A 24,127-nucleotide genomic window follows, 5' to 3' on the forward strand; every position below is an offset into this window, starting at 1 on the left:
ATTTTGCTTCAGAAAGAAGATGCATGAGAACTAAGGCAAGATTAAAAACAAACAAACAAACAACAAAAGCAAACAAAACCCAAATGATCAATACCCTTCATATCCCACTTGCTGTCTCCACTGGCTGCTCCCACTGGGTCCTGGGTCACTGGAGGAGGACTGGTTGCTTGGAGAACTTCTGTAATGTTGACTAGAGTCATTAACAGTGCACTGAGGCATTTGTGGGGTTTCAGATTTGAACTGGGCTGCACTTCTTTTATGAAATGCATTCATTTTTACAAGGAATGCAGATGCAGTATGTACACAATCACAGTTTTATCCTAATTTCATAAAACCTAAAAAGTATTTCAAAAGTATTTATTTCATTACTAAAAATACTTCAACTGCATATTAAAAAAGGCACAAAAAGAGAGTAAGAGTCAAATCCTATTTTTCTTACAATTAGCTTTACTTCTGAACAAGTGGGATTACTCAGGAGTCAGAGCAGCTGGATTAGGTCTCTAAATTTACATGTGGGATGCTTTCATGATGGATCAGAAATGATCGTGGATCACTTTGCACATATTCCAATTATCAACATAGTAATTTAGAAGAGGTAATACCAATACTACTTTTATTTTATTAATTCTTTGACACAGAAGAGCAATAAGAGAACATTTTCCTGAATAGTATTATTTTGTACTTATTATTTAAACTTTTGAACTTCATGCCTTAACAATGTCTCTACTCCTCTTGGATTTCTAGACAGTTGAAATGCAATGTTCAAATTTGGTTTCGACCACTCTACTATCCTTCACTTCTGTGCATATCAGTTCATAACTACAATACAATTTCTGTTGGTGACATTACCTTGAATGCCCTGTATTTCCCTTCTCTTTTTAATATTTTTTAAGGCTATGTGTAAAAATGAATGTATGTACTCAGGGAATAGATGAGAAGAGATAGGTTTGGATTTATGCACAACACTTTCCCAAGGAGATGACATTCAATAAGCAACTTTACTGTTCAGCTTGAAAATTTTAGACATTAGCTATTTTGTCTAACAGCCAACCAAATATATAATAAGTAGATAGCGCAGTGCCTAATTTTTCAGCACATGTCTCTCTGGTAAGTATTGACAGGACTGAGACTTTCTCAATCAAGTGAAATAGTCTATAGGCTACAGTTGTATTCAGCTGCATGTTCTTGCTCCTTACCACCAAGAACTTCACATTTCTTGCCCAGTTTAAGTGAGCCAGCATTAAGGACTGGGTAAGTTACAATCCCATATTTTTCCAGCCTCTAGATTGATGTTTAAAATGCTGTCCTCAAAATCACAAAATTGGTTTCTACTGTCCCAGGCTGAGGAACGTCTAGATCCCAAGCCTCCCATTTGCTGGACAAGTATCTAGCCATTAGCCTACTAAACAAAACGTGGCTACAAAAGGAGAACCACAGAAACTCAGTCAGTGAATGCCTCACACAGTTCCTTTACAGAAGAGCTGCAGCTGCCTGCTTCCAGGAAGTGATTCCAGACTCCAGGTGAAAGGACACACTTGCCTACAAGTGTGGCTCAAGGACTAAAGTGCACAGACTTCTTGGTGTGATAAAACAGGAGACTTGAGTCTGACTGAAGCTTCTTAGGCACTCGCTATGAGCAGCTGTCAAAGAATTAGGCATCTTGTAAAAACAGGAGTGGAGCTCAAGGACATCCTTGTATTCCTTAGTGACCAATTAGAGGAAACTCCTTGATGCACACAAAAACGTTTGGATTGCCTTCACAAAGCACTTCACTCTCCTCAAGAACTGTACTAGGAGCATAGGTGTTCAGCTCCCAGTTTTTAATTTCACTCCAGGGACTGGAGTGAAACACTTGTTATGTGTCACAGTAGCTGAATTGTTGCTGCTTAAGTCTTTTCCTATATCTAGCCTACATTTCTATTGCTTCTTTCTCTTTTTATCTCTTAAAACAACTGTTTTGTCCCTCACTTCAGTATTAGCTCATTTTCAGATCAGTTGCTGTAACTTCCCTGTTTTAACAACCTGCTTCTCCCTACCTGCATTCTTCAATTTGTCTTAATTGATACTGGGTTTCTGACACTCTAAAATATCTTCATTTTCCTAGCCTGAGTATACATTCTCACCCTTGCAAGACTACTTATAGGTACTGATCAACCTTACTTCAAACTTTTTTTAAGCCCATCTGTCTGCCAAGCCATCAGCTATGCCTTTTCCCACATGGAAAGACCTTGTCAATCAGCTACCTTTCTTTTCATGTTTCAAGACCCATATGGCAAGTTCATAATTTTCCTCTCTTCTCATTATTTATACTCTGCACTACGTCTTCCTCATAATAACACTTCTGCATTGCACTTGTTTTGTTTAAGTGATACAGGAATTTCTTCACGGTAAGAGATAGCCTCTGTCTTAGCATTATTTCACATGCTTAACTGAGTGTTAGAAGTCTAACTTCCATTTGTGAAGTTTTTTGGAAATGAGTAGTATGTCACAAAGCTTTCATTTCTTCTCTGCATAGGCATACAGTACGCTTAATAAAGCTCAAAAATTCTGAAGTATTTCTAGACACGAATTTGAGTAACAAGACATTAGGAAAAGCTTAAGACCTATAACGGTATATACATGCTTACAGAAATGCACTTCTTTTTTTCAGGGGGTGAGGAGGGGGGGTAAAGGAGAAGGAGAATACAAATGATCACATGGTCATAACTGGGAGTCTGCCTTCCTCAGACCATGATACAGACATATTTTCAAATATGTGCTACAATTACCTGTATATATTTCAAACAATGTAAAAAGTCAATAATTCTTCTGTACTAAATAAGATAGTGTAGCAATAGTGATATTTCATCTCTTATTTTTTAAAGCTACTTAAGACTAGTATTTTAGATTCTCATCTCAATTATGTATTTTAAACATGTAGTATTTTTTTCCTTGGAAATTAGAACTACATCGTTCCTTGGAAAAGGGGCATAAGCAGAAATAATTGCAAACAATAAAAGACAAGAGAGTTCTGCTCAAGACATATGGTTTTCCTAAATAATTCAATGGTCAAATGTATTCACAAATTTTTAACTTTAAATTTTTATCTTGTGAAGAATTATGATTAAATTAGAACAGAGCTAACATTTAAGGATAAATCACATCATCTAAGAGATGTTACATATTCAAATCACAAGTTCTGCTTTGTCTAATTAAAAGCAAAGCAAAGCATAAGAACTGGTAATGAGTTACAGAACCCTTTGAAACTATGCCAATAGCTTGGTAATGAGATTAAATAATTCATTTTTAAAGGGATGAGTTCATTATATTTATGCTCATTATTTGTTTAAATAGGCTCCCAAAAGGTGGGGGACAGAACATTATTTAGATCAAAAAGTCACAAAGTAGTTTTCCACTTTATTGATTTGGGACCAAAGGGAAAGGTTAGCTGTCCACAGCCGTAGGATCCTCAGTACAGCCCACTTCCATCATGAACAACAAAAGCCACTTATTTCAAGTAGAGGGAACTGGGCTCAGTGAATTCTCTTTAATACAACCTCAGAATTAAAATTACTGTCAAAACGCAACAAAGTAAGGTTTAAAAATAAGAATACCAAAGTTCTAGAAAGCAGAGATACATAAAGTAAGGCACATGAGGAAAATGACAGGCATTAAAGGGAGAGTGTATTACCTGGCACCATCTGGCAGTTTTCTGTCGAAGGAAGTGCTGCGAGGAATGGCTGTCTGAGCCTGCTGGAGCAGCTGCTGGCACTGCAGTCTGTCAGAGGTTCCTAGGATTGGAGAGGCACGAGACAGAGGCTGCCCAGCGGGAGTCGGCACCCGATGCCAAGTGGTATTCCTTCTGAAAGGGGTTTTATACTCACATGGGGTGCCTTCGCTGTCAAGTTTGTATTCCACCATGGGTATACGACAAAGTTCTGAACAACCCCTGTGGGACAAATAAAAACACTGATCAGTCTCACTGGAGGGAACAGAAAAAGAAATCTTGCGTTCTACAGTCAGATGTATATGCATATTTTTCTTCCCGGTGCCCAAAACTGTTCATATAGCATTGTACAACCCTTAAATGCTTCAAAACTATCATGCCAATCAGGTAGGAAACATTTCAAAACAAAGGATTTGCTCTCATGTGCCCCAAGATTTTTGAACTCTCTTCTTGCCCTTCAAAAAAAGAAAATAGGAATCTTTTCTAACTTAATCTGCAGCTTTAATTTTACATAATGAAAACTAGTAGAAACAAAGCATTAAGAAGCCAGAAAACATCAAGTTCTCCTATAACAGTTTTAGTCTGTTTAAATTACATAAATACAAATAATTTCTTAATGTAAAAATGTACATATTCAAAATTACAAAACACGTTTTTGCTTTGCAGCAAACTAAACCTTTCTTAGTGTTATTGAGAACTTCCCTTTAGAATCCCATCTCATCCCCACTGAATGACAGAACATATACACTGTGATGCAAACAATTAAGTGGCATCTAAATACTTCTCTATTTGTTTTGAAAGCATACTTTCTAATGTCTCTCCTCTTGGGGGTCTCTATGCCTGGATGAGAAACAGGGAAGTGGAAGGAAGAGACAAATCAAGACACAATCTGGCTTACAACCTCTGCTTGAAGCTTACAGTGTGGTAAAATACAAACAGAATTCCCACAAAGTGTAAACTCAGGTAAAAGTAGTGACAGTATTCCCCAAAAGATCAATCTGCCTGTGAGATATCTGCTGTGGACTCAGGGTGGTCTCAAATTAAGGGTTACTGTTTCAGAAATTAGTTAATAGAGGCTTCACATATACTTTAAGACAACACTGAATATCATTGTAGGTATTTTTTATTCTTATATAATGCCTCCATTATTTGTCTGATAAACAATATGTACTAAATTACTATCTATTAAAAAACACCCTAAATAATTCTAATGCAATGCATTAAGTAAGAAATAGTGAAAATTTGCTTCTCTGTCTTAACTACCATTTTGGCTGTATCTCTTGAGATGAGTCTTGATTGAGCTTTGCTTTAGTTGAAAACTCAACATTCACCATTTCCGACTAAATTAAAATCACCTAGAGAAAATGTAATAGAGTTTACAGTCTTAATTGTGAAAACATTTTGGCACAAATGACTTAACACGAAGATGCAGTTCAAATAAATTGTATAGATAATCATACTTTAAATCATTGTGCCAAAGCTTCTGAACCAAACCCCAAAAGAACATTTTCATTGTCAGTGTTCTGGTAAACAAATTTAAAAAAATAAAAAATAAAGATATTATAAAAATGCTATGTTATTCAAGGTTGTTGAAGATGCATGTGCAACTGCAGTATTTACATTCTTGATACTCTGTAAATGCCCAGTCTGATCCAGCCAAATGCTTCAGGCTGCTGAAATTTTGTGGCCAAGTTAAGTGAATTGCATAGAAGCTGAAGCATACAGAACACATTTCTCCAGTGCAATATCCCAAGACCATTCTTCTCTTCATAAATTTCCTGCCTCATTCACTGTCTGTAACAAGACCAAGAGGTGCAGGAGAGACAGTCTCCAGCAATGGAACTTTGATTCATTTCTGGAACAGATCCACATTATGTAAACGCAGAAAGTTCTTAAAGAAAAATAACCTAAGATTGATGATTCAATTAAAGACTTTCATAAAGCTTTATATACAAAGCAAACAGAACAAAGAATGCACAGATGACATAGCAAGGTTAATATTAGTTTAGTGAACTGCAAAATTTTTCTTGTGGCCATATATACACACAGTTTGTCATTATTTGACTAGGAAGTTGAGCAATTATGTAGGCTATAATTTCAACCATCCTTCTGCTGATCAATTAATATTGTTTCACCACCTTCTTCATTCTCATAGACCTTAAGTGTTAGAAACAAACCACTCCCTCCCCAGCTTTCGTTATTAAGATATTGATTTTACAGTTTGTCTTGGTAATTGAGAAAGTTATAGCATGTAATTGTCGTTGTATCCCTTATTAGATACCTCTCATAAAGTACTTTATGTGCTGTAAAAATAGCCATGGGTTTTGAAGGCAAAACGGATTGTTACTACTATTTAGTTTGCCTAAGCTTGCTAAGTGAATAACTAAAGGATGATATAAAAATAGCAAACAACAAGATTTCCTGGAAAGAGTAAGAATTTTAAATTTTGTGTTCGTTTACATCATGAAAATGTATTCCTCTGACAAATGAAAAAAAGGATGCTGTTCCTGCAAAACGGCTTACAAAACAACACTATTTCAAGTCACTAGAAAACTCTAACAATGTTACTTTAAAATTCAAAATGGAGCCCCAACATCACTGTTGTAACCAGCGCCCAACAAACTTCCATGGTTAAAATGAAACTACTTTATATGGTTTCCTCTGTCACACAGATTTTTAAATTTTAATTTAAAAGTGCTAAAGCAATCAGATCAATATATATATGAAAAATTATGCTTCACTACTTTACAAGCACTGCCTAAAGAACAGATACTGCAGTATACTGAGATACGTAAAGTCATAATTGTAGCCGCCTTCTATGTCAGAAACAGAGAATCAATTACTCCATGCCTGCGATGTAATATGGATCCCCACCTCTTACCATGGATCAAACTCCAAGTTATCTTGCATGAAAAAAACCCTCACAAAATTAAATGCTATTTCCTATTAAATATTTAATTTGACCACTATCTAACTTCTATTTATAATACTGTTACTTATTCCACTGGGTGAAGAATGTACATTAACACTGATACTGAATGATAGCTTTTAATTCAGTTTTTACTTTTACTTTTTTAAATTAACTTTAAAGAATATGTAAAAACAAATTTGATGGTCTTAAAAAGATGTTTAAATTTATGTTACACAAGAATAGGATATCAAACATCTTTCCAATTATATTCAATATAGTATTTTGAAAACCATACTCATGTTATTTATCAAGCAAGTATGCCCAAGTCTTAATCAGATATCACAAGTGATAGCACTTCTTGTTCTTCACTATAGTTTGGTATTAATTCAATTAATCCTTCAACATAAAGCACAGACTCCTACTAATATCTTTGGTTCAAGAGTCATATTATCCTATTAAAAATTTGGTTAATAAAACCTACTCTGCAATTACACAGAGTTTCATGACTATGATACAGCTAGCAGGTCATGACTGCACACTACAATTTAAGACTCCACTATAAAAATCTGCAATATTCAAATGTTACTTCAAGCAGCATTATGTTCTGAAACAATTATCAAGCAGTCCATTAAATTTTTCAAACTGTGTTAACCAAACCTTTCAATATCAATTTAAGATTCCATAGAAAGGTTCTGTAAAAGGCTCTGTCAAGGATGCCAGTTAAAAAAGGTAAATGTTCATCTCCACCGAAAGGTTGGAAGCTTTCACGTACTATGATCAGCATTCTGCCACCTTGATAACTACACAAAAGCCTTCTTTTCTGCCACTATCAACTACTGAGTATGACTTCGATATTTAGACCCCAACTAATACAGCTTTCACACATCATGAACAACTTGTTAGGGTAATAACAAAACTAGAATAACTGGCTACAATTTAACTTTAGTGCAATGTATCACAGATCTGAACCACTAAGGGGGATGCAGGGATTGAGAAGTAATCACTGGTGTTCACCAGTTGTATTACACCAATAAATTATCCCTTACTATCACCATTTCAGTTCCAAAGATTCAATCTTCCTCAATAAAAAAATCTTTATATCTAGCAGTACAGTAAGTGATTGCATTCTTCCAACTCAAACTTTGCATTTGGAAGTAATCACCTCTACTACAGTGCATGTCTGTTCTTACACTACAGCACTTCCCACAGAGTTTCATGAGACTGAGGACTCATCATGCAATCTATTAAATCCACATAATAAAACACAAATTAGTTTCACATAATTGCAGGGACTTACTGAAAAGCAGAATTTAGTGTCTTAGTTCTGCTTAGACTTACCATGTAGTTAAATAAGACATATATACATTTTCCCTTCTCTGACACTCTCAAATACCTCCTGGAGGTAACCCCACGACTCCATTAACTCCCGGTATCAACTACAGCACAAGTCCAAGACATTGGATAAGATTCACATGGTCTAAGAGGACTTTGGTCAAAAAATCAAGACAAAAATTCCAAGTTTAACATCTCAGGAAACTGTTTCTAGTGTAGTCACACTGCATCAAAAAAGAAAGAGATGTCAATAAATCAGTTTTACTTTAAAACAATTTCATAGGACAGTAGATGTACATAATTGCTTATGGCAACATCAGATAAGGCTGCTGCCCACTTTATCACTCCTAGTTTAAGAAGAATGGTAACTCTCTGGCAGTCCCTTCATAGAGCTGATGAGCTGAAGCTGACAATCCCTCCTTTATGAAGATATATTTGTTGTCTTGATCTTTGTTACTATCCAGTTTTAAAGAGAATCTTTGTGTTGGTGAGCTGACAAACAATTTAGAGGTCTCCTAAGAGCCTCTACACTTGCACTGTTGTATGAAAAAGACAAGAGAAATACAGATAGCATGTTGGATGAAAGGAGCTAGTCAGGAAGTAAAAGAGGAATTAAAAAGCCCAAAAGTCACCAAGGTGTTTGGCTTACTTGTATGATCAGTAGGGCAGTAACAACCCCTGCAGTCTCTGCTCATGAAATCTAGGACACAAGCAGAGCAAGTCACATTTCCAAATCTCAGAGAACAGGAAAACAGCTACATCAAAAGACAAAAATTATGGGGAATAAAGGCTTGAGAAGCTATTGGCAAGAAGGAGCAATTACTGGGAAAAAATAGATATATAGGGAAGATTTTTGTGACATTAAAGATAAAAACCTCCAAAACTCACCATAAGATTGTAAGATGAAGAAGAGCTGGAGAACCAATGATGGGGATATAAGATATACTATTATGCTCCAACTTAAGAAATGAAAATGAAGAGTAACAGAGAGGACAAATGGAGATCCAAGTCTTTGAGCTCTGAAAGGACTGAGTTCAGAATGAATCTTGATTTTGAAGTAGTCTTTAAGATACTGGAGAGACAACATTAGGAATAAAATCATACATGAAGAGATACATGAAAACACAGGAGATTCTCATCAAAGAATACCAAGTAGAATATATTTCCCAAGGAGAGGTTATGCAGTCTCCATCTCTGGAGTTTTTGACTGGATAAAGCGCCCTGAATAACCTGGCTTGACCCCATCACTGACTCTGTTTTGAGCAGGAGGTTAAACCAGAAAATCCCCTGCCATCCTTTCCAACCTGAATTATCCATGAACCCAGGAGGTTTTCAGTGAGGTAAAGATTAAATCACTTGCTATTTCTGCAGAGAATTCTGCACATTCTAACCCAGACATAACAAAAATGGATCTTAAAAAACGTTTTATATAATGGTAGGTGTATATATACCCCATGTTGTTTACAATGAAAAACTTCTTTGCTAACCCAGAATGGAGTAGCCAATATATTAAGCTTCAAAACACCAAAACCATGTGGTTCTTTTGAGTTTTTTCAATCATGTTGAGTAATAGACAGAAGAATGAAAAAAAATAAAATCTGGAACTCCTATTTACATCTCTCCATAGAGACAATCAGAGCTTTGCCTGGCTTTTTTTTTTCCTTGCTTGACTGTAACAACTGTACACATAATAAACTTTAGCAATTACAATTAACTCCTCATCTGAGTTCATTCATAACTGAATGCAAGAAAAACTCAGACTTTTTACCTGGATGAGAAATACAATAAGCATGAGAAAACTGTTTTCAACTTTGTACCCCTTTAGTTTAAATTTCTTTTGTCAGACTATTTCTGGGTGGAGACCATATGTTACACACATTGCCTAGGTTTTCCTTTCTTTTAATGCAAATAAAAATAGAAAAAGTTATTCGTATAATAAAGTTTCAGCTTCTCAAGGACTGTAGTAATGCTGCATACTTATCTTACTGTCTTAAGTACAATGAATTTAAGGAAAGATGCTAAAATGCAAATTGTATATACTACTAAAGCCCAAGTTTACACAAACATTTCTTTGAAAACTATATCGGGAATAATAAAGCTCAAAAGAATTTATAAAAAGTGCAGAAAACAATTTATTCTTTTTAAAACAATAATAAAGTCTTTTATGCAGAAAAAACCATGATGTTTTGGTTATTTAGAGAAGAGACAAAGCACACGGGGCATGACATAGCCCATACCTTATGCCTAACCTCTGTTGGCTGATGCTGCCACTCTTCCAAAGGCAGGATGAGTGCCAAAGAGTTCATAGGGAGGGGGAGAGTCAAAAGGTCTTACTGAGACATTGACCTTCTATTAGGACTTGCACTTAAAAATGTAACAGCCTAGCTTAAAATCTTTGGTGCTAATCAGAGTTCTGACAGAGTTCATTTTTGCTAAGTTTCCATCAGGCTAAATTACAGTGCATATGTCTCATTCTCTGAATCTAATAATATTATAACAAGTACAGTGGTAATTTCTACCATTTTATTTTTGGTGGGTACAGAGGATTACCAATGATATGGCTTCCAATTAATAACAATATATTTCTTTAAAGCGAGTTCTTTCAGTTACCTCTAGAAAAACATAATTAGAGTTTTCAAGTATTTGCAGCCTTCCTGGGTTAGTAGCAGGGGTGGTAATTAAAAGCCTTGGTGCATCCAAGTTCTACTTTTATAACCAAAAGTTCAGTTTTTTCTGCTTTAACCTGCCTTAAGTGTTGTTAGTCTGGCAGTATCTTGCCAGCAATTCTAGATCTGACTTCTTTCTAGCTTAGAAGGCTTAATTAAAGAAAAAAAAAATAAATAATCTGAAGGCCCTATGAACTATTCAACCAGCTTATGTCAAACAGCCCTGGGAGAAGATTTGAACCCCTCCACCCCTTCCACTTCCTAAAAACATTTTTCCAAACACTCTGCTGGTTATCTGTTATTTAGAAAAAGCCCTAGAAACACAATTGTCTAATAAGATCACAACCATTTAGAAGGAAAAAGCATCAAGACTGAAAAATACAGAAAGTCATGACACCTATTTTATCTGTAAGAAAGAGTTTGAAAAGTTCAAGAGAATAAAACAACCTCAAAAGAAATGCACTATCACTTAATAATGGCCCACAGGCAGTTTCAGTCATAGCTACTAAAATATTTCCATTTTCAAAATTACCTACAACAGCAGGAAAAAAGCCTGTGACTTGTTCAAACCAACAGGTGGGAACTACCACTGCTACATCTCCTACAGGGGTTGTACTTGAGCTTCTGCTTCTTGCCTGTCCCTGGAAATTTTACTTAAAATTTTGTTTTCTAAACTTTCTAGAAGTTGCTTCTTACGCGGTTTATTTTATATATAATGGCAGTTGAGCTAAGACAGACAAATAAGTTTCAGTGTAATAAGTAGGATTCAAGCAGAATCTTTAGTTTAAAATGGATTTAGAAGTACTTGAATTCCTTGATTGGATTTGATTGATTAAGGATATAGTGTCCTTGAGCATTACTGTGACAGCATCAATGAAAGCAAATTAGAATGACCATCATTATTCTCCTGTTAAAATGTGTGCAATACTAGCTACTGCACTGCAGTACTTGGTAATATTGTCAACAACACAAGAACAAATCAACGATTCTGAAGGGAAAGATCTAGCATAGGAGCAAGTATCATACAAGGATACTTGGATCTGAATACACTGACCAGCATGTTTGTTCTAATACTACTTTGTAATTTAAAGAATTTATGTTTTAAATAGCAATTTCTTCTTTCTATCTAAATAACAACCTGGTGCCATGCAAGTAATTACGATTTCTCAATTTGTGTATGAATATTTAATTGCTGGAGCAAACTGAAAACAGCAGGAGCTTTGTCTCAAGTTCATTAACTTCACAGGATAGTAAACGAAAGGCCTTATTCCATGATTGCTTTTACATATACTACTATCAAGACTACAGGTAGAAGGATCTACATTAAGTAATGGAACGCATTCATTGAGCAGAATTTTCCTCTAGTTTCCTAATCACTCTGTAACATTCCTTTGTAAGCACCTTCAGCATTTCAAATAATTTGTTTTCATGCTGAAATAAACTAATACAAGACAGTCTGTAGCAAAAAATAAATTCACTGTTAATAGTTCATTGCTAATATTCTCAGTGTATGCACACTTTGTCGGTTTTATTTTAATATGTAAAGGGCTTGTAGACTGAGTATGATTTGTGGGTAAGCTAACAGAGAAAAAAAAATCAATTTAAGATCTTGATTAAAGATCTCCACTTGAGCTGACATTTTTCCAAGGGACTGGGACTGCTTTGGAAACACCGTTGCACACTTGAAACTCATTTTCATTTGAAGGGTATAATTCCCAAGACACTCCACGGCACTCATGTCCAATCTGTGTAAACTCACTTCAGAATTTGATCCCAGCAAGGAACCAGTGCTAATAAGCAATCTAAAGAGAAAGTCCTCATTGTGTCATATCCCTAAAACCCAGCAGACAGAGATAAGCAGAAATTTCTCTTTCAAGCAGTGGAAATCAGCTGACTGACTCTGTAAATGAAAGACATGCATTAATAAAATGATACATATGGATTTTTTAAGAAACTGTGAATCTTTTTTTCTAAAACTGTATTTATATTCTTGTAAATGTACGTCAATTATTAATGCAACTGATTCTTGTAGAAACAAAGATGAATGTGTTTTTATATCTACACACTGTGGTCAAAAACTTAGTGGCTGAACTTGAAACCCCAGATTATGGCATTTAAAGTATTTTTTTTTATAAACTACCAATATCTACCCTGAAAAATAAGGCTGAAGTACAGAAAAAAAAACCCCAACTGTCAGAAGATCATATGCTTTGTAGGATGAGTCAAACTTTAAAAGTATTTATTGCAGCCTTCAAATCTACTGTTCTACACATGTCAGACTGAAGTATCATTTCTTAGAAGAAACTCTCTAAAAATAGCTGTCAATGAAAGCAATAATTAATGGAGCATACATGTGAAACTTTCTCCTGCTTTTGAACCATCATTCTTCTAGACGCGTGCAGCATGTGGATCAAGGATTGATGGACCCCCAACTTCGATAGAAATATCTGTATGTCTATTTTGAGCATTATTTGATATAATTATTAGAGTTACTTGACGGTATAGGCATTCTCTCCTGATGAGTTGGCACACCTGTTTTAACTGTTGCTCACAGGTATGTGTTGGAAATCACTCACAGAGACCCAATTCTATCTGACACAGCCATGCATGGACTCTCCAAGGTCAGTGACATTTCTTGTCACACGGAAGTGAAATCGATTTCAGTTCTCTAGGTACTCCTGTTTTACAACCAAAATGATTGCCTGTAAATTTCTGGGTAAACCTGATACCAGGGTACAAGAGAGACATGAATGTACTGGAGCAAGTCTAGCAAAGGGCTACAAAGATGATTAAGAGATCAGAGCATGAGAATGGCTCGAGAGCAGTCCCAAGGAGAAGGACTTGGAGGTGTCAGTCAATGAAAACTCAACATGAGCCAGCAACGTGCGCTTGCTCAAGGCCAACCGCATCCTGGGCTGCACCACAAGAAGTGTGGCCAGCAGGGTGAGGGAGGTGATTCTGCCCCTCTACTGTGCTCTCATGAGACCCCATCTGCAGTACTGCATCCAGTTATGGGGCCCCCAATATAAGAAGGACATGGAGCTGTTGGAGCGGGTCCAGAGGAGGGCCACAAAGATGACCAGAGGGCTGGAGCACCTCCCCTGTGATGACTGGGTGAGATAGTTGGGGCTGTTCAACCTGGAGAAGAGAAGGCTCAGGAGGGACCTACAGGAAAGATGGGGACTTTTTACAAGGGCAGGTAGCGATAGAATGAGGGGAAATGGTTTTAAACTGGAAAAGGGTGGATTTAGACTAGATATTAGGAAGGAGGCAAGATGCGCAAATTTAAATACAAGAAATTAAATTTAAGCTGAAGTAAACACATTTGGTACTGTGAGGATAATCAAGCACTGGACATGAAGTTGAGGAGCCTCCATCCTTGTAGATACTCAAAACCCAGTGAACATGTCCCCTGAGCAATATGCTCTAGTTAACCGTGCTTTGGGCAATGGGGTTGGACTCAACAATCTTCAGAGGTCCCTTCCAACGTCAACTGTTCTGTTCCTATCAATCTGAATGATAAGATATTGCGTGGATTTGCACAAGTTTTAACTAGCAGGTAGCTGTGACAGACTATCTTCTTTCTCCAAACATCTGGTAATTTTTGCCTTTCTCTCTCTCCTCATTCTCTGCTCATTAATATATTTTACAATGTCATAGGTCACTGAAACTCTCAATCTTGTCACCTGATATTTATATTGCTTTCTGTCTGCTCAGTTTAGATTATAAACATTGAGAAAAGGTAAGCTCAAAAGTCTCTGGGTATCAGATCCCTTTCAAGTTGCATAATCACTAATCATCTTTTGGGGATATAAAGGGGAAAGTGAAAAGCTTTCTGTGTCAGTGAGAAGCTGATATTTGAGAGAAAGAGGCATTAATGAAGATTTATTTTTTATACTAGAGAGATGAGGTTGAAAAGAACTTAAAATTAAATGCTTTAGTGTTTTTTGTATTTTAGAATAGAAACACAGTTTAAAAAAAAGAAAATTTTCCTTAGTAATTAGTCACACAGTTTTAAAAAAATTCAGAAAAATTATAAACAAGAACAGCTTTTGCAGATTTTTCCCAGTTTGGTAGCACTCAGTTTAAACGCTGCCTACACATAGACTGAGTGCCAGGTATCACACTGATTTGGGATTTTAATATTTTATTACTAAAACTGTATCAAAGAAGATATAAACAATTCATACAGTATGTATTTCTCCACCAGGGCCTATAAAATACACATTTTACCTTCAATATAATAGGATCAGCTGATTAGGCTCATATTCTGTAAACAGCTTGGAAATGTATACCAAACAAATCAGTGAAAATTCATACCCAGAAGCAGATGGTGAGAATAGCAAAGCTAAGCAAAGAGAGGCTTAATTGCAAATTCTATCCAACTAAGCAAAACAGTGGTATTCTACGTTCACAGGCATTTTATTCAGAAAGGAACCCAATGCATCAAACATGCAGGTTGAGGCAGGGGAGGGCACTTCTGTGTCATTCATCAGGCCAATGACTACTTGGAGAATTGCCACCAATTAAACAGTATTCGTGTACAGTTGGCACCAACTTCATAGTGCTGCATGCTACGTAAAATTTTATGGCTTGTTGTCTTGCCAAAAGCAACACATCTAATGTTTTTTCTGTTAAATTAAAAATCAACATGAGACTTAGAGTTGGCCTTCTAGAAGAAGACAAGGAATTCAATTTACTCTGGTACAGTTTTCATTCAGAATGAGACACATTAACAGTGCCTAGAGAAGGTATGTGAGAAATAAAGTCACGTTATTATAAAGTTTTCAGTTTTCCCTACTTCTTCTCTAGCTCACATTATTAAAAAAATGGAGGAGAGCAAAAAAACTTTTTGTCACAAAAAAAAGAACACTGATGAAAGAAAACTGCATTTCATCCCTGAAAATGACAATACAGTCATTATAATAATCTTTATTACAGCCTTTTCCTGACTGTGTGTGCATTTATTTCATGTTGCAGCAAGTTTTGTTTGCTTAGCTGATTATTTCATTGATGTAATGCAGTATTTAATATGATTAAATTAGATTTCTGTAGAAAGTGAGGAGAACTCTCTTGATACCATATATGCCTGGAACTCAGTATTTCACTACTTTTGTTAAAATTTCAACATAGGAAAAAAAACCCAAACCAGACAAATCTTTTTTAACAGTTAAGAGTCACAGATAGGTTAAAGACAGACAAGGTACAGTTTTCAGAGGAGTCCCAGTTCTCAGATTTGTATTAGATTTAGTATTAAAATCTAAAATTCTCCTGTGGAGGAAAAGTCACATCAGCTTTCATAACATCTCAGTCATGATGCACTGAATTTAACTTGTTACTCTTTCAAAGCCATATAAAAGTAAATTTCCCATGAAATTTCTCACAAGATCCCATTTTACCTTCTATTACAAGCCAATATGGTTTTTGGGGAAAAGACTGCTTTAAAAGCCTCAATAACATTATCACCAAACATGAGCGACAATATCCATTTCCTGAGGGCCTCCAATAAAAGAGCCATCTTTTAAGCAGTAGCAGAGAAAAAAACCAAAACAAACAGATACAAATGTCACATTGAGAACAGTTGTTCATTACCTTCTAGGTGCTCCATCCTCATGTGGTTGAATAATAACCACTTTTACTGTCACCGATGTACGTAAAAGGTCAATCATTTGTTCATGAGTCAAAGTTGCCACAGCCACTTTACAGATCTCAACCAGGCGGCTCCCTTGCCTTAGGCCTGCTTTCCATGCAAAACCAAAGGGCTCCACATCTGCCACTATTCCTTCAAAGTTCACGTGGAATCCAAGTTGGCCCAACCCATTTCTCCGAAGGGTCATTTCTGTGGTTTCACATCCTCTGGTCACTATCTAAAGAAGTATCAGATTGTTACACTATTGTCAGGACGCTCACTTCTTTGGACACACAAACAAATCAGCTTTCAAACACTATAAAGCCATGTATGACTTGATATCAAATATCTTTAATATACTCATACCAACAATTAACTTGACATTTGTTATTGAATTAGGGTTCCTGCATAAAACAAAATGACCAAAGCATTTCACAATGCTAAAAATCTTACATCCCCAGAGCAACCAGCTGACCCATGTCAAGTTCCTTCCCTCTTGCCCAACATTAACACAATACTACTTTATAGGTTATTGAAAGCTTAACAGCTGCTTTAGTTTCAAAACATAAGGCAAGCAAAATGCTGTCCTGTCAGTTAATTCATTGTTCTTGGCTGACTGACTGCAGGTGCACAGGCATTTTTTCTTCAGTATTAGACAGTATTAAACTTGAGATACAATAGGAGCCAAATCAGTGAAATGCTTCAGTTCTAGGAGCTTTTCTTCCTGAAGACCATAGCAATGAAGATAATTTTGATTTATTTGCCTTGTAGTCAGATTCCTAACTACTGCCATCTCCAGATAAGGACATCACTGAAATGGCTTAAGAGTTTTGATGTCACTAAGAAATTTAGAAACAAAAACTTTCTTCTTATTCAATGAAAAGTAATTCTATCATTATACAGAATTGCCGAAATTCAGATTTTGCTATATAAGCTCATTTCTACGTCCTATGTAACAAGTCCTCAACAGTTTTGCCCATTAAGAAATAACCATACAATAGTGTGTATGCTGTGATACTACATTAGATTTAGAAGACCAAATTCCGGTCCATGTTACAAGGTAAGTTTGTGAGTTACTCTAACATTCTCTTCTGTAAGTATCACAAAACCACTATGTATTTTAGTACAATTTGAACAAAAGCTTAACCACCATGAAACAGCATTATAAAAAACCCTTTGGTCAGAATACATATAATTCAAAGATCTCACAGTGCTTTATAACACACCAACAAGGCAAATATCTGCCCTTTAAAGAATGCATATGTTACAGTACAGACCAAGGTATCTTCCCAAGGTCATGCTTAATTAAAAGCAGTTCCACAAAGGTGTTCACACTGTTTATAGTTGCTTCTAGCGTGCATTACAAAGACACACACATCACTCAACTTTAGACATCTAATTTAAGGTGCTTCAGTTAGGAGGCTAGTGTCCTGTATAGTCAATTGTACCAGATAGGTTTTTGCAAAGGTTGTTTCGTAGTTTGAGCTTAATTCAGAAGGCTATTTTGGAAGTCATTCTCCCTCCCCATTGTCTACTTGAGCCCAAATCTGGGTAGCCTTGCTCATCAGTTTCTTGTGCGCTTCTCACAGAAGCAGGACCCAACCTAATTCAGGACTGCATGGCAAGGGAGTCAGACTGCACAGCGAGTGAGATGTTGGTACTGTGACTGGGTAAAGCTGCCACAAAACCACTCCTTTCACTACCCAGGTCAGATGCAGTTGACTATGTGCAGTTTTCATGGGAGGTTTAAACTGCTTTAAGATCCTATTATCACTACACTGTCCCTTGTATCACATTAGCACTTTACTTAACTGCAAGTTACTTTTGTAGCTTCCTTTTTACACTTCCTGTTTAGACAAATCTTTTGTCCAAGTCTGTTAGAAAGTCACGGATGAGAGGCCTAACTTCTACTCCCTTTCCATTCCAATGGCTGACTGAAAAATTTTGGAGTGTTTGTGTAACTTATGCCTGCAACTTGGTCAGTGAAACAGAAGGTTTTCAGTACCTTAATAAGTTTTAAAGCACCATTGCCTTTACAGAATATCTGCCACTCAGTAGAAAACAATTAGAACTTGCACACATGAGAAAAAAGTGCCACAAAAGCGTGAGTTTTTGTAAGGAGCTGGTCCATGCTCATGCTTTTAACCTGTGACAAACTCAAGGTAACAAAATAGTTAGCCCTCATTCATTAAGGGCCAATCTTCTATGAGCTGTGAAACACAGGAGAAAGATCTTGCAAGGATCTGATACTCTGATAACATTGCCTGGGAAGTTCAGGCTACTTGAACTGTAGCACTTCATAAAACTCCCAGTTATTTCTGAAGATGTAGGCTTCAACATTAAAATGTGAAAGTTATTCTTGAGATGTTCAAAATGTACTCTGGAGATTTTGTTTACAAAAGTCCTGTTCTGGGTCTTCCTATCAAAAAAGCAGCTATTTTCTTTGTTATTATTCAGGTCTGAGTTTTTGGTACAATTTAGAAGCTTTCTATTTTAAACAGAACTTTCTGTTGTGTTTATAACTGTGTATATAGTATTAGAGCTATACAGCATGCTGAAAGCATTAAGCTTTTAACTCTTTTTTTCCAGGTCTGAGGTTTATCTACAGTCAAAACTGATTTTCAAAAAGACTTTCAAAATTTATGAACTAGGTAAGTGAAAATGAAATTGTCAGCTCTCCATTAGTTTCTTCACACTTCTGTCACATACATATAATATTTAGTCATGCAGGGAAAAGAAGAACGTGCTATTACAGTCAGGAGCATAGCTGCAGGATGGAATTTTATCCTTATGAAACTACACAGTATTCTTCTGGGGAGAGGGGGGCAGACGCCTCTTTAACATTATGTCACAGTTATAGAATACTGCAAAATGAATGCAGCAGCCAAAGTACATGGATTTCCCCAACTCAGATCCCCCAAAATCTCTTCTTCAAGTTAGTTAATTATTCAAAGGTTAAAAGAGAAGGAAGATAAACATTCATAAAGATTCATTTATTCCCAATGTAAAGAATTCCAGGAGATCAGGTCCTCCAGAAGTATATCCCCTAAAAGGTGACACTGCACTTTACATAGAAATGTCACACAAAACAGAGCTGCTCCACTTCAAAACAGGTCATTCTGCTTACTTGGCTGGTGTTTTGGTGAACATGTGGCTGTGCGTGAACTAAGAGGTGGCTCCTCTGAATGCACTTAATACAGACGAAATGAAAAGACAGAGATCCTCGAAGTCTCATAAAGAAGGTGAAGAGTTTTTTTAGTATATAGGCTTCTAAGGAAATTTTGTCTACTCAGATTCTTGTCTAAAGATGCATTTAGAGTTTTCTTTTAATCTTGTATCGCTCTGCCACCCTCTGTTATCCTAAAGCTCAGAACCACTGCTTTTTCTGCCTTCAGACACAGCCCACCAAGTTAATCTATAGTTTGTTTTTGCTGCTCTTTCTACTTTCTCTAACTAGATATTCTCCTCCACAAATACAGACCTCACTCTAGATTCAAAAATCCCACCTCTTTTTTTAGTCCTGAACTGATTCTTTTGGTTCAAACCAAAATCACAGTCTGAGCTTTTCACATTTTTGCTTAACCGAGATATTCAGACAGGTTTCCTATTCATATGCATGACTTAAACCCAGGCAATAAAATGTAGTTATTTCTTTAACAATCTCATTTAGTAACTGCAACATTTTACTCACTGGCTTTACTTTTGCTAGTGACTGAAAAGGGTTAATCATCTGGTCACTGAAGTTTGATATTATGTCACCTTTGAGCTTTCATCTTTAGCACATGGTGCACATGCAGTTGTTAACCTTAGCTGTGTTCTGAGTCACTTAAAATGTTTGTAAAGTATGCAAGCATGGAGTGTGGAATCCAAGTTTTAAATACTTTTTAGTGGCTGTAATGGTCGCCTCTGAGCTTCTATATCAAACTGTATATAAAGACTGCAGAAAGCATTCGACATCATAAAACAACTAAGGAATAACATTAATATGCAGCTTTCAAAAGAGGAAGAAGCAGTGAAAAAGAAGAAAAATATAAAGTAAGAAGTGGGGATGAAAAAGGTCTTAAAACAAGTAATAACAGCTAATTCTTTTAAGCAATGTGAAAGTTGGATAGGTGGCCATGAAAGAGAGAAGGCAGCCAGAGTTCATTGGAATAGATACTTGAAGGTAATATGTGGGTTAACTGGGCAGCAACTGATGCTAAATATTTGAGACTTAAAGACAATTTGTTATTATTTAACCCAAAATCTAACCATAAAAAAGAGGAAGTATTCAAGTAAGTATAAATAACCATTTCATTGTGTGCATTTAATTACTGCATTGTAAAGATCCATCCTCCACATGAGATATCTCAATGTTTTGTAAAACCAAGTAAGTGAAAAACAGCAAAAGAAACTGTTGTCACTGATAACAGCAGGAGTTTTCACTAGACCTTTTCCTCTTGTTTTTTGTGTTAAGCACTTTATATTGCTCATTTAGCAATACTTGATAGGAGTGAACTACATGTATGCTATTTTTCAGAAGGTAAATATCTGTCTAAGGAACATGAAACAGAAGACCTCAATGAAAAAGGATGATATAAAAGTGGCAAGAAGAGTTTAAAGACATTCATCTATTTAAAGATTCATTCCAGTTTGGAAGAAAAAGGTTACTATTTAGAGTATGATATTGAGCAATGCTAAATGTGACTGCAGAACTACAGAAGTCCAAAAATACCAGCTGTAAACCAACTGATCCAATGTGATAATGGTAAGCACAACAATTTCTTTTCAGTACCAGGCTTTCCAATATAAATAAAAGTGAGACCACCTAGATCACTCAAATCAAGAGCAAAGGGTGAAGTGTAACCACTTGAAGCAGATGCAACCACAGTTTTACCTTGGAATTCCTGTAAGTTCATTTGGACTGACTGAAATAGATACAGGACAGTTGTGCTAACAGGGTCATCAAGTATCTGAAAGAACTTTAGCCAGGCAGCTAGCTGTAAGTGGCATTAATTGATGTAGTTTTCTTTACTTCCTGCAGTTGCTCAGCATAGATGAACAAACCAGCAGAACCACTTATACAAATGTTTTCTGCTAATATTCACATGGGCTATTATAAAAAGTCAAAGTGAATATATTTTACATGTTAAAAATTTGTATATTTTTAAATTAAGGTATATTTCTACCTACAAAGCTGTGATTTGAGAACAGGCTACAGCAAGACAAGACAAAAGCTTACAATTTCAATCCTGATTTCAACACTGAAACCATCCATTGCCTTGGGCAAGTCTATCAGCTTATTGGTATCATATTCCTCATCCCTGAAATTGGGTAGATAACACTTATATGCTGTTGTTTGTAATGCTCTCTGAAGACTGAAAACAGTCTCAAAGTATAAATATAGGACATTTTTAATTATATCTCAAAGGAGATGTAGATGAGTAACTCTTTACACAAATTTGGAATTCCAGTTTAGAAACTGTACTTACTTCAAGTCTTTGAACAATTTCTCTGATGTCTTCAGTACAATTATCTGCTGCAGACAAGAGAATACATTCGCCTCTTTCATAAAATATTTTGATGCTCATTAATCCAGACGTCCATCCAATAACATCTCTGCAGGAGCAGTTAAACACAACATTTTTTGATTCCTTTTCTATCAACATGATAAACTCATTGGAGATTCCAAGGAGACATTCAATGTCAGCAGACTGGCCAAAATCTCGTGCAATCACATTCCACATAATTGCTCCAACACTGAATAGATGTGCATCTTTCCTTGGTTTCACTTTTTCCTTTTTTTTTGCTCCTAAAGTAATAAAGCTAAACTTTGCTGAAGTATCCACTGTAGCTGTGGTAACAAAATTTTCTGCCAGATCTTTCAAGTATTCTTGACGTGTCCTTGTGGCCATGGCTCGAAATTTTTCCGACTTATGTGCTGCATTTTCAGCATTAATAACTTTGGCTAAAAGGAAGTCCCTAAAGACTGCTGATTTGGGGAAAGTTACTCCTTTGGGAATAGGTGGACCAAACGGAGGTACATCTTTTGATCGTGAAACACCAACACTGGAAATAGAAAAAAAAAATACAGTGGTTAATTCCTAAAAAAATTTTAAAAATCAGATGATAAGCAGAACTGTGATATGGGCAGTCCATTTACACTGTTGGGCTTCACTTTGACATGCTAATTTTCAGACAATTTAGATACATCAAAGAAAACTGATTGTGTTGTCTGTTTTAAAATTACTTTTTACTTTGAAATCTATAAAAGACATTCTGGATGTATCTTACTACACAAAAAACATCAAGGATGACTTAGGGTGTCACTGTCTCCTTTCTTTAGTGAAATAAAGTGCTTTGTGAGACATAAATGAAAGAAATATTTTTAAAAATTATTTTCCATGTAAGTCTGACTCTCGTTTTCAGCTGTCACTCAGTTGAATGATCTTAAGACTAAGAGTTTATCTGAAACCTCAGATATTTTGCCACAATGAAGTGAGAAGACAAATTATTGGTGTCATATGTGTCTACAATGGGAGTATTCTGCACCTATTTAAGTTGCCTACTCTATGTTCATCAAATTTCAAAATACCTGCAATCCTTGATATGGACAGTTCAGACAAGAAGCATGAGAAACAGGGATATTTTCTCATTGATACATTTATACCTACAACTGCTATCTACATAAAGTATTTCAGCTGAAAAGGCATCTCAAAATACTGTGCAAACTATGTACAACTACTACTACTTTGACTGAAATGCAGTCACATTTGAGATGACAGACAGACATCATTTACTAATAAGAAAAATGTAACTTATGAAATGTAATGTATTATTCAACACACAAGAGCTACTGAAACAAAATCAAGTTATAAAAGATAGCTTAAGTTCTAAAAGGCAGCTAAAAGACAGTAATATGACCCAACCTCATGATGTACTTTAATTTCATTCTAAACAATGAGTAAGTAATGCTTATACATGCTAAGCCTGCACCACTATACTTCAAGTCCTTATCATTATTTGCACAATTTCTGATCAGTTCAGAACTATTCTTCTACGCTGGTTACCTTACTAAAATTCATGATGCAGTAACTTAAAGGTAAGAGTTAGGTTCATCTGAAATTTAAGATGTTTTTATGCTCCCCAGAAGTCCTCATTAATGTGCTTAAAGGCCATGATTCATGGCGGTGTCACATTGTCATACTCAGGGGTTATATGCGTTAATAGCTTTCTAAAAGACTTTATTTTAAATCACTTTCTTTGAAAAAGAAAGTGTGCAAGACAAATTCTAAATTGATTTCTATTCTTGCATCTGCAAATTTTATTTTCACTAACTGGCTATATCCCTATTTTGTGCCCATACATCAGCAACAGAGTTCTGCATATACCCATTTAAGTCTACAAACTGTGCCCCATAAGTCTAGACGTATGCAAGGGAGATGCTGAGGTTTCAAACTTACAGAAAATGTAGCAGAAATTTTAAAAATGGTATACATAATATCTCTAGAAAATACAAAACTTTTAGAAGAGGCAGTTCCATCGAAGTCTTAATAGCAAACTTAAATATTTATAAGGCTCTACTCACCTATAGCACACATTTTCAGTGCAAGGATTATGCACTTTGACTATGACAAATACATGTTGAAAGTGGGAACGAATATTTTTTGGAGTAAAAGGAAGTGCTCCTGGCTCTTGGAAGACAATGGTAACTATGTCATTTCCTATATGCCTTTTCCTTAGCAGCTAGACAAGAAACATTCATTGAAAAATTAGTTATAAAAAAATAATCACAATTTCTTCATTTTAGAAAAAAACCCAAACAACCAGCCCAAACCAAAATAAACAAAACTGATTTTTTTCAGAAATAACTTTTAATTAATCATGTCCTGGATAGCTACAGG

General features: G+C 35.8%; 1 protein-coding gene across 1 annotated transcript in view; it reads right to left on the reverse strand.

Moving 5' to 3' along the window:
- Positions 1-24,127, reverse strand: part of SIPA1L2 (signal-induced proliferation-associated 1 like 2) — a gene marked incomplete at its 5' end in the record, with an annotated part of 68,275 nt that overhangs the window by 32,739 nt on the left and 11,409 nt on the right. Inside the window, 5 exons of the mRNA XM_010194274.1 lie at positions 95-178; positions 3,671-3,928; positions 16,208-16,482; positions 21,716-22,292; positions 23,812-23,969. Of these exons, the coding sequence (XP_010192576.1) occupies positions 95-178; positions 3,671-3,928; positions 16,208-16,482; positions 21,716-22,292; positions 23,812-23,969 (1,352 nt within the window). The remainder of the gene's footprint in view (positions 1-94; positions 179-3,670; positions 3,929-16,207; positions 16,483-21,715; positions 22,293-23,811; positions 23,970-24,127) is intronic.

Source organism: Mesitornis unicolor, unplaced genomic scaffold (genome assembly GCF_000695765.1).
Source record: "Mesitornis unicolor isolate BGI_N332 unplaced genomic scaffold, ASM69576v1 scaffold2041, whole genome shotgun sequence".
NCBI classification, from domain to species: domain Eukaryota; kingdom Metazoa; phylum Chordata; class Aves; order Mesitornithiformes; family Mesitornithidae; genus Mesitornis; species Mesitornis unicolor.